Here is a 12,142-nt window from a genome sequence, read left to right as displayed (position 1 = left end):
CATTGGACAGCTCTCAGAGACCATTGGAGAGCTCTCAGAGACCATTGGAGAGCTTTCAGAGACCATTTGGAGAGCTCTCAGAGACCATTGGAGAGCTCTCAGAGACCATTTGGAGAGCTCTCCGAGACCATTGGACAGCTCTCAGAGACCATTGGAGAGCTCTCAGAGACCATTGGAGAGCTTTCAGAGACCATTTGGAGAGCTCTCAGAGACCATTGGAGAGCTCTCAGAAACCATTGGAGAGCTCTCAGAGACCATTTGGAGAGCTCTCAGAGACCATTGGAGAGCTCTCAGAGACCATTTGGAGAGCTCTCAGAGACCATTTGGAGAGCTCTCAGAGACTTTTTCAAGTCTCTGTGCAGTCTCTGCTGAAATCGAATCGTTTTCACCGAGACTATCTGGAGACTCGCCTTATCTCCAGGGAAGAGAGTCCTCTCCGGGACCAGCAGCGACTCTACTGTCCCCCTAGCCTTCACGAGGCTGTGAGACACTGTGTGAGACACTGTGTGAGACACTGTGTGAGACACTGTGTGAGACACTGTGCCAGTTTGTGTGAGCCAAACTGCTGCCTGAGGCCATGTGACAGTTACATAAACACACAAGTCTGAGTTTGATTTCAAAATAAACTTTATTATTATTCTCCAGAATCACATTGTACACAATGACCTCTGACCTCAATAAACATCTAACTCTGAGCCGTAATTCATTTATTTAAAAAAACATTCTGTCTACACTCAGGGTTAGCGTTAGCATTAGCCCTGTTTGAACTGAAGCACCGTCTGAGAGAGACTCTGATTGGCCCGTAGTCGTCTGAAGTTCGCTCTCTGATTGGCTGGTCACAGAGTGGCCCTCTCTGATTGGCCTGCTGGGTGCACGGGGCTCTGTGATTGGCTGGAGCAGTGGAAGTGGTATCGGAGGAAGTGGACTCTGGGTTTGATGTGAAAATCAGCAGGAATCCTCCAGTTCCACATTTTCTGAACCTGACGAGACCAAAAGAACATTGACACTGATTATTACGCCCTCGCACACTCAGCCCTCTTTATTCAGCTTAAACCAAAACATGTCGCTTTAAAGCTGGGTGTGCACTGATAATGGTTCAAATGGAGAACCACTGTACAACCAAAGACAGAATGAGCCATTTCTGTGGCAACAATTCAATCTTTGAACCATGGCACAGTGCAGACATGGGCCTCTTCTTAAAAACACAGACTTAAGTAGGAAAATGACCTGTGTTCTGAGGTTGGTGAATGCCAAACACGGAAGTGCGCTTATGTGAGGACTAACTAGCATAGTCGAATGAATGACTACATCCACTATAAAGTTCACTAATTACATTATAGGAGACAGCTTGGAGTACTGCACTTTTGCCTGTGAGGGGCGCTATTGATCATTTAACAGCTCAAGCTAAAGGTCTGCAGCAAACATTTAAACAGCTGTTAGACTCGGTGGTGTTTCCAGTTCAAAGACTGTCAGCTGTTCTGCTCTGACTCTCCCAGTGCACTGTGGTCAGCTTTTTTCTCTCTGGACATTCGGACGCCGCTACAACATGGTGTGACCACTACAATAGTGCCCTTCTTAAGTCTGTGCCTCCTATTAAACTGGAAGAACATTTGAAAATCTGATCTTTGAGTGTGGACATTCGGACACAGCCTTTGACTTAGCATTCTCCACCCTGTGACGTCCATGAATGTTCCAAGAGAGAAAAAGTGTTTCAACGCACGCTCCTCATGATTGGAGAAAGTCTGTGAGCGATTTGGACTCACCTTCAGGACCCTGAGAGTAGTCCGGTTCTGTGGCTGGACCTGGGTCTGGGCCTGTGGAGAACAAGAACCAGATCCAACCGAACGAACACTATAAATCTATTTTCTACACGTCTACATTGCACATCTATGTCAGACACATCTCTGAGTGTTCACATGCGCTCCAGTGTTCCCTGGCTTTGCTGCAGTGTCCTGAAGAGGCCTGGGGCATGGTCTCTGGGACACTGTCGGCCGCTGACGTACTGAGCATGCAAAAAAATGGCGGTATACTTTACAAAAAAAAAGCTTTTTACTCCTGTAGATCCAGTCCAGTGTTCATTTCGTCATTATTTTAGTCAAAGTCATATTTTTTGCTGACTAAAGTGAGACTAAAACTAAATTAAAGGTTGTTTGTGAGACTAAAACTGTGAGCAAAGAGTCTAGATGTTTTCATCATTTCAACAGGTCTGAGCTTTGTTCATGTGGGAGAACAAACATGAGGCAGAGGAGCTTGAATAAATATGATTATAATAAATGTTATGAATGCAAAGTTGACTAAAATTGAAGAGAGTTCAAAATTAGCCTCTGAGCCCCCACCTGAACCGAGCACATTTACTCCAATTTGGCATTACCTGAATCTAAAAGCTTCTTGACAAAAAAAAAACGTATTGATTTCAATGGCCTGCTCTCATTAGCGATGGTGCCGGAAAAAAACCTTTGCCTCTGTGTTGGTTGAAAGTTCTAAATTCAGGCCACATTACTCTTCTCCTTTCCAACATGAAAATCATTTTCAAATACATTTTCAAATTTGGTTTTGAAATGAATGAATGATAGATGGATTATAGAGCTTAGGGACTCACCAGGCTGTGTGTGTGTGATCGGGACGTCTGTCACGGCTGGCGCTCCTGCAACGACAAGAGAGTGTCATCTGGAAATCCTCCACCCGAATGCTCCACCTGACCCTCTCCACCCTCCACCTGACCCCCTCCTTCCTCCACCTGACCCTCTCCTTCCTCCACCTGACCCCCTCCTTCCTCCAACTGACCCTCTCCTCTGCTCTACTTGACCCTCTCCTCTGCTCCACCTGACCCTCTCCTCTGCTCCACCTGACCCTCTCCTCTGCTCCACCTGACCCACTCCTTCCTCCACCTGACCCTCTCCTCTGCTCTACCTGACCCTCTCCTCTGCTCCACCTGACCCTCTCCTCTGCTCCACCTGACCCACTCCTTCCTCCACCTGACCCTCTCCTCTGCTCCACCTGACCCACTCCTTCCTCCACCTGACCCTCTCCTCTGCTCCACCTGACCCCCTCCTCTGCTCCACCTGACCCTTTCCTCTGCTCCACTTGACTCTCTCCTCTGCTCCACCTGACCCTCTCCTCTGCTCCACTTGACCCTCTCCTCTGCTCCACTTGACCCTCTCCTCTGCTCCACCTGCCCCCCTCCTCTGCTCCACCTGACCCTCTCCTCTGCTCCACCTGACCCCCTCCTCTGCTCCACTTGACCCTCTCCTCTGCTCCACCTGACCCTCTCCTCTGCTCCACCTGACCCCCTCCTCTGCTCCACCTGACCCTCTCCTCTGCTCCACCTGACCCCCTCCTCTCCTCCACCTGACCCCCTCCTCTGCTCCACCTGACCCTCTCCTCTGCTCCACCTGACCCTCTCCTCTGCTCCACCTGACCCCCTCCTCTGCTCCACCTGACCCTCTCCTCTGCTCCACCTGACCCTCTCCTCTGCTCCACCTGACCCTCTCCTCTGCTCCACTTGACCCTCTCCTCTGCTCCACCTGCCCCCCTCCTCTCACACCAAAAGCTGGACTAAAGGAAAGAAAAAAACATGGACTATTCGGTCACAGTTTCACACGGGCCTTACCTGAGTTTGTACCTGTCTCTGTTACCGTGGTAACCAGCTCTGTCTGAGATAATTCACCTGAAACTGAAAAACATGGAAAACAAACAAGTAAAGTACAGTTGAAGTACTGCTGAAGTACAACTGGAACACCGCTGGAGTATAGGTAAAGTACTGCTGAATAAAGGGGAAGCCTTGACCTCAGCCTGCTGTGGACAGGTGTGTTTACCTGTGGAGTGCAGGTGAGTGAAGTGCTGCACAGACTCTGTGTGAAGAACCACAGGAGACGACTCTGCAACAGAAAGAGGGTCATGTGATCATATGGACGGCCACTTTGACCAGGCGCTAAAGGAGAATAACCAGATATATTAACAATAAGAACACACTCATCCATGCGCCCAACTCACTCATTTACATTGTGGATTAATCGGAATTTTCACAACATCTATTGGTTTTCCAGGTAAAATGGAAGGTTTAGCATTACAATGAAGTGTCGGTTGTTTAATTGTCATATTGAAATTCAGAATTTCCTCTAGATTTTAGTACAATCTGAAGAGATGGGACCTGAGAAAGACATCTGCATTATCCCTGATTGACTTATGTCCAGGTTCGTGGAGCGTCCAGAGTCCTTTACAAACATGCACAATGGTCCGCACGTCTCGGTGTGTCCAGGTGAGTGTTACCTGTGACGTCGGGGCCCATTCCGAGTCCTGAGGCTGAAACAGAGTCAGATGTTAGTTCTCACATCAGGGTGAGGTTAGGCATATTTATCATTTATCCAAATATCACAGCTTGACTTCTTCTGTCTTTCTGTGCTTTATTGATGCCACAAAGGCATTTGATCGGGTTAATCATCATAAGCTATTCATTCATAAAATTAAATCAAAGTGTAATGGCTGTAAAACAGGGGGTGTTGTTGGTGCAATCGTTGGGAAAAGAGGAGTAACGCAAACCAGAAGCTGTATCAGAGGTGCAGATGTTGAGGAAAATCTTTTGGATTTTTAAAGATTTTTCTCAACATCTGCATCTTTGAAATATTGGTAGAAAAGTTGTCAACCATCCAGGGCACTACAAGCCATTGTGGTGCCCTAAGCGTAAATGTTTAATGGTGCGTCCTTGGGGGCAGCTCATTAAGCTCAGGCTCAAAATTAAAGCATTAAAAATAACTCAGTTTAGATGATGACTTTGTTGACATCAGTCTGCCCAGGGACTGCAGGTGGACATTAGCACAAGTGCTATAACCTGGTACAATGCATCTCTCCCTTTGAGGTTAATGTATATTGTACACTGTCCCTGTTCAAATAAATAAATAAACTAAACTAAACTATGTAACAGTTTAGTGGTGCCCCCTCCCCCCAGAACCTGAGTGTCTCTGCTCCGCCCCTGCACTTCAGCAGCTTTGGTTAGGTGTTATCCGGGGGCCAGAGTTGGTGACCTTAGGCGCTTAAAGCAGGGAGGGAGGCGGTTCCGTCAGATCGGGATCCACGCGGGTGGTAACGATATTCGGCGGTGGTGCATCCCTTTTATCTAAGAATGTGGCCGATAGCCTCAGTCGCGGCCACACACGGTCCAGATATGAGCTCCGGGCGCAGAGCAGTAATGTAGAACGCTCCTCTGTAGCCACCAACCCTGCGCCCGGATTGTCACAAATCAAGTGTGTAGATTCTCCAGAACAAATAAAGACAGTGTCTGTCCCCCGTAAACCAAAGACTAAAATATCAAAAGCTAACAAAACAAGCACTGGTGTGCGTCCAAATAACTTAATACAAATACCAAAAGGAAAATAAGCATTAAACAAAACGATAAACAAAGTGCTAAGCACATAACGTTTTAGATCAATCTCTTCAAAGTCCCTTTTAGTTAATGACTTAATTTGCGATAACAACATTAATCTTCTCGCCCTGACTGAAACATGGCTTCAGCAGGACGACTATGTTAGGCTTAATGAATCTACTCCTCCTAGTTATGTCCATTTTCAAGCAGCTAGAACCACTGGCCGAGGTGGTGGGGTCGCAGCGATATCACACTCTAATCTTGTTCTAAATCCCAAAAACGACCTAAAGTTTAATTCATTTGAAAGTCTAACGCTGTCTCTCACCTGTCCCAAATTTAAAAATCAAAAAGCTTTACTACTGGCAATTATTTATCGGCCTCCGGGCCCCTACTCAGACTTCTTAGCAGAACTGGACTGGAATAAAATTATAATAGTGGGTGATTTTAACATTCACGTCGATAATAAGAGTGACAGTCTGAGCAGGGCATTTAGTGCCTGCTGGACGGGGTTGGCTTCACACAAAATGTGAATAAACCGACTCACTGTCATAAACACACCCTTGATTTGGTTTTAACATATGGGATTGAAATTAGCAACCAAAACGTTCTCCCTCAAAACCCCACGCTTTCTGACCATTTCCTAATTACATTCAATTTCTTAATTGAAGATTACACTAATCCACAGGATAAAATTAAATTAAAACGGACACTATCTGAAAAATCTGTGTTAAAATTTAAAGAAATTATCCAACCAGTCTTTAACATTACAGAGAATAGCTCGCTTACTGATTTAAACGATAGTGATGAGTTTGTGGACAGCGTTATGCTCACGTTAAAAACAGCCCTTGATGTTGCGGCTCCACTGAAACAGAAAGTAATTCGGCCAAGGTGTGTCGCCCCCTGCAGGTACAACGCGGAAACACCAGCGCTTAAGCGGAAGACTCGCAAATTAGAGCGGTTATGGCGCAATTCGCGCACTGAACAATCTCTTAGGTACTGGAACAAATGCCTACTCGCATATAAGCAAGCCATGAGGAAAGCAAAAACAAACTACTACTCTTCATTAATTGAAGCAAATAAAAACAACCCTAGGTTTCTCTTCAGTACTGTGGCCCGGCTAACAAACAGTCACAGCGCAGTAGAACCTTCAATCCCTAATACCCTTAGCTGCAATGACTTCCTTAAATTCTTTAATGATAAAATCAAAACCATTAGAGATAAAATAAACGATAAGCTTCCCTCATCTTGTCCTGATCTAAACCTAGTTGAATCATTGACTCCATCTGAAGTCTTAGACAGGTTTATAACTGTAGATGAGGCTGAGGTATCATCAATCATTATGTCCTCAAAACCTTCAACTTGTCTTCTAGATCCAATTCCAATTAAACTCCTGAAAGAAATTACTCCTGAAATCTCAGATACCATATTGAAAATAATTAACTCGTCTTTAGAAAACGGTTATGTGCCAAAGTCCTTTAAATACGCTGTTATCAAACCACTTTTGAAAAAACCTAGTCTTGATCCTGACATTTTAGCCAACTATAGGCCCATATCTAATCTCCCTTTCATCTCAAAAGTCCTTGAAAAAGTAGTGGCTAGGCAGCTTTGCAGTCACCTACGGGACAATAACTTATTTGAAAAATTTCAGTCAGGGTACAGAAGTTATCATAGCACAGAGACCGCCTTAGTCAAAGTTACCAACGACCTGTTATTAGCAGCTGATGCTGGACTAGCTTCAATCCTAGTTTTGTTAGACCTCAGCGCAGCCTTTGACACAATCGACCACAATATTCTCCTGCAGAGGTTAGAATGTGACGTAGGCATCAGGGGAACAGCCCTCTCCTGGTTTAAATCGTACTTATCTGACAGACAACAATTCGTTAATGTAAACCAAAAGTCTTCACCGTGTTCCAAAGTGTGCTATGGGGTGCCACAAGGTTCAGTGCTCGGGCCAATTCTATTTATACTATACATTCTTCCATTAGGGAACATAATCCGAAATCACAAAATAAATTTTCACTGTTATGCGGACGACACACAGCTGTATTTATCAATAAAACCAGGTCAGACAGATAAATTAGAAACACTTAGCTCCTGCGTAAAAGCCATAAAGACATGGATGACAGCAAATTACCTCCTTCTTAACCCAGACAAAACTGAGGTTATTATATTAGGCCCTCAAAAACTGAGAGAGTCTTTATCTCAACAGATCATCTCCCTGGATAATGTTAGCATATCAACGAGCACAACAGTAAAAAACCTCGGAGTTCTGTTTGACCAAGACCTCTCTTTTAAAACACATATAAACCAGGCTTGTAAAATAGCGTTCTTTCACCTGCGCAACATTGCTAAAATACGAAATATCCTAACTAAGAGCGATGCAGAAAAACGTATTCACGCATTTGTCTCTTCAAGGCTGGATTACTGCAACAGCCTGCTGGCAGCGTGCCCTAAAAGCTCCCTGAAAAGTCTTCAATTAGTTCAAAATGCAGCTGCAAGATGGTTAACGCGGACAAAGAGAAGAGAACACATTACACCTGTGCTAAAGTCTCTCCACTGGCTTCCTGTTGAGTTTAGAATCCAATTTAAAATCCTGCTCCTCACATTTAAATCCATAAAGGGTTTAGCTCCGCTTTATCTCCAAGACGCTGTCATTCCATATCAGCCAATCAGAGCTCTCCGCTCTCAAAACTCGGGGCAACTAGCGATTCCTCGAGTCTCCAAAATTACTGTAGGATGCCGAGCCTTTAGCTACCAAGCTCCGGTTTTATGGAATAAACTCCCAGTCCACGTTAAAGAAGCAGACACAGTCCCTACATTTAAGACTAGGCTCAAAACGTACCTCTGAGAATTAGCTTATAATCAGGTCAGTTTGGTAAAGCTCTAACCCACAGCCTGAAGTAAAGCTGCCTCAGGAGAAACACTGCTGTGGGAAGTACGGTCCACTGAGCCCTATCCTCTTCTTCTTACTGCAGACTTTGTCTTATCATGATACAATACTTAATTTATCTGTAGTCTGTTCATAACTATTCACATGGTGTCTCCTGTCCCCCTCCCCCTCGGGAGTGCCTGTCTAGATCAAATGGAGGAACCTGCATTCTGGAATCTGAGGACTGGACAGTCTGTGATCTCGGCCCGTCTGCTGAGGGATCCTTCGGCCCTGGGTCTCTATAGCCTGTCCGTCCATGGGAGTGGATCTCTCCTTCTGTGGTTCTCCCCAAGGTTTCTCTTTTCTCCTGCCGGGTTTTTGAGTTTTTCCTTGCCGTGCTGGAGAGTCTAAGGATGGGGGACGCCCACGCCGCTCGTCGCTACCTCCTATTGGACATTATATTTGCCATTATATTTACCTGAACTTTTAATTGTCATATTTATTGCTCTGTTTTATTGCCTTGATGTTTGTTGCAGCCCTGTGAGGCGACTTCTGTTGAGATATTGGGCTATACAAAACCATTAAACTTGAAACTTGAAACTTGAATTGTCCGTGAAAGTAAATACTACGCTGACAGAAAAGACAAAGGGACAGAGGGATATTGTTCATCCAATTACACAATGGAAGTTATTTTTTTTACTCAAACTTGGCTGTGAATGCTGTTTAAGTGGCGCTAGTCCACAGTTAGCTTTGCCCATTAGCCTGTTAGCTTTTTCTTCGTGATTCCATTAGAGTGTATCGGTGCTCTGTGTGAAGTCTCAGACACAGAGATTGTGAACATGGCAAAGACATGACAAGAAGTTCAACCTAAGAGTGATAGAAGTGTGGCTGTGTTATATATCTGACATTTACCTGTGAGCTCGAACGGGAAACCAGTCACCGCCTCTAATTTTCCTGAAACAGAAACACAAAGTATCAGCCTTTGACACCGATCCCGAGCGCGGCCGATTTGGAGAGGCAACCGGGCGTCACCTGTCAGGTCATGTGACACAGGGACATCCGGGACGCGCTCCGTCACTGGGTCAGAGAGCTGAGCGTTAAACTCATGTATGTTTGACGTGTGTTCGTGTGTGTCATGCCTTTTACCGCTCTGAGAGATCACAGTCAGGCGGCCGTTTCCTACGAGAGAAGGACAAGGTTAACACCGGGACTGAACCAGAGCCTCTCGCAGAGTAAACCGCGGGACTGACCGTGGGAGTCCGGGGAGTCGGGGGAGTCCAGGCCATCTGCGACAGTCAGTGGTTTGAGCGTTATGGGTTTCAGACAAAAGAAAGTTGCAATGAAGCTTCGAAGTGGACTGACCTGAAGGGGCGGGGGCAGGACCTGAGGGGGCGGGGTCCGTGACCAAGAGGGCGGGATCGACCACAGAGCTCTGAGTTGATTGGTCCAGAGCAGGGAGCGGGGTGTGGTCAGACTGAGGGCCTGTTGGGACACAGCTTCAGTCAGGGCATGTTCAGCTGATGGAGACCTTCACTCTGCCGGACCACTTTCATTCATCTTATTGGGTCAGACTGACTGCAAAATCAGTCCACTGCTATTCACTAACGGTGTCATTTGTTTGATCATTTTATCATTATATAAAATGCAGTTTGAGGGGAATGTTTGTTTTAACTGTTATTAATGACACAATAAGAGTAGTGGTAGTAGTTGTCATAGTAGTCGTTGCAGAATCACTACAGTGGTGTTGTACCAGTGTGAGGATGGGGAGGTTGGGGGGGAGGGCCGGTCAGCTCGGGTCCAAACGGGTCAGAACCTCCTGAAACAAAATCACAAATTAGAAAAAGATGTAAGCGAACAGAAAGTGATCTCACTGCATGAGCACTGACCCAGGATGCTGAGCAGGAAGTCGTGAGCGGCCGGATCTGTGCCTGGATCTGGACCTGGATCTACACCCGGATCTGGACCCGGATCTGGACCCGGATCTGGACCCGGATCTGGACCCGGATCTGGACCCGCAGCTGGATCTGGTCCTGGGTCTGGACCGTGGCCTGGTCCTGTGGTGGAACAAAAACAGCTTTAGTCTGTGATTGAAGAAACAGGTTTCACAGAGATCTCACGAGGATTCTAATCTGGAGTTTAGCGTCAGGAAACCAGAGGTCAGTTCACCAGAGGTCAGTTCAGCAGAGGTCAGTTCACCAGAGGTCAGTTCACCAGTTATGATCACACAATTTTCGCGCAAACTTCAAACTCCTAGGCGGTAGTTTCCAAATGAAATAGGAGACTTGACAGGCTTCTGCAGTTCTCGCGAGGCTAGTAACAGAGTACAGTTTGGAAGGGCAGAGGAGTGTTTTTACTTTAATAACATGGGAAATAAGAATAAAAACTAATACGGGAGGACGGCAGGAAAGAGGGCCAAAATACGCTCAAAACGGGACACTCGACCGCTATGCTTTGGAGGTGCTGTACGGCGTGTCAAAAGCTTAAAATCTCAAAACGTGCAGCATCCAACGCACAAAAACCTTCAAAACGTGCAGCACAAGAGGCACGGGACGTCCTGGTGGATCTCTAGGCGCTCCTTTAAGTGCGTCCACCATAGACTTAAACCAGATGTGCCATATCTGTAAACTTTGCACTACATGTTTACATATGGTACCTTTAATATTGTAACATGATTTAATCTTTCAAAATCCATCTAATATCTATATGTCATAGGATTGCCTTTCTTACTGTGGTACTACTTGTCAGGAACTATCTTATCTGGCGTAGGGATATGAGTTCACAAATAAGTCACTGTAAGACACTGTAACAGCCCGTAACGTCTTACAGTGACTTATTTGTGAACTCATATCCCTACGCCAGATAAGATAGTTCCTGACAAGTAGTACCACAGTAAGAATGGCAATATTAGATGGATTTTGAGAAAATTAAATCATGTTGCAATATCTTATATTCTGTTCTATTTTTTACAACTATCTACAGTATTTTCTTTATTGTTTTTTGTACATAAGATACACACTTACTGTTACCGCTCATTTTCCTGACAATTTGCACCCGCTGTATTCTTGAGAGCTAACTTGTAATCTCTGTAAGATCAACAAAGTTCTATCTTGTCTTATCTTAATACTTGTTTCTCACCTGTGATTGGTCCATTATCTGCTGGTGCCCCATTCATGAACTTGTGACCATTTCCTGAAAAACAGAAAAGTCACTGACTCCCCCCCTTTACCTGTATATTACATAGATGTGTATGCTTCGTCCTGTCACACTGCAGTACTGACCAGCTGTACTTACCAAGTACTTAAATACATATTGTGATGGTACTATTACTATGCAGTGTGTAATGATGGAGCAGTGCAGGAGGTCTGGTCAAAAACTTCCCAAATGGTTTTGTACATTTTCAATAACATTAAGTGTGTTGAGAGCATTTTAATCCATGAAGTCTGGTTTATACTCCAGCTTAAGCTTCGATGGGCTTAAAGCTATTGTCCAGACACCGCGTCCCCTTTCAACTTCTGAGGCACCGCTCCGCATTCACAATGTGACAATAGGGTTGGGACGATGAGCATTTGTCATCATGATAAAATGCACTCTATGCATATTGTGATGCAGTAGTAATTGATTACTACTGCATCCTGTGAATGTTACGGCCATTAAAAATATGATGACATGTAATTGTTTGGGTGGTATTAGTTTAAGCAGATACTGTTTACTCATTCTTATAATTCTGATGAAAATCAGACCATATGTTATGACCAATTTAGGCTGAAATGGCAAACACAAATCATTCACTTCTATTGATTTCAAATATGACATGTGTTTCCTGTTTTGAAACAATAGTTCTGTACTCTTTAACACTACACTAAGAATACAAATATTTATTGAACATGGGACAGTGATACAGTAAATGCTAACTT

General features: G+C 45.0%; 1 protein-coding gene across 1 annotated transcript; it reads right to left on the bottom strand.

Moving 5' to 3' along the window:
• Nucleotides 1–657: 657 nt before the first annotated feature.
• Nucleotides 658–11,412, bottom strand: LOC306974023 (uncharacterized protein). The gene is made up of 15 exons (XM_079571130.1): nt 11,364–11,412; nt 10,205–10,282; nt 10,115–10,156; nt 9,979–10,044; nt 9,591–9,710; nt 9,479–9,514; nt 9,375–9,407; nt 9,261–9,305; nt 9,141–9,182; nt 4,270–4,302; nt 3,816–3,878; nt 3,611–3,673; nt 2,600–2,644; nt 1,764–1,814; nt 658–980 (listed from the first exon to the last, which is right to left on the bottom strand). The coding sequence occupies exons 1-15, from the start codon at nt 11,398–11,400 to the stop codon at nt 946–948; spliced, it is 789 nt and encodes a 262-aa protein (XP_079427256.1). The 5' UTR covers nt 11,401–11,412; the 3' UTR covers nt 658–945.
• Between the last annotated feature and the right edge of the window lie 730 nt (nt 11,413–12,142).

Source organism: Gobius niger, assembly GCF_951799975.1.
Source record: "Gobius niger genome assembly, chromosome: 14".
In the NCBI taxonomy this organism is placed as follows: Eukaryota; Metazoa; Chordata; class Actinopteri; order Gobiiformes; family Gobiidae; genus Gobius; species Gobius niger.
This window is presented reverse-complemented; position numbering and strand designations above follow the sequence as displayed.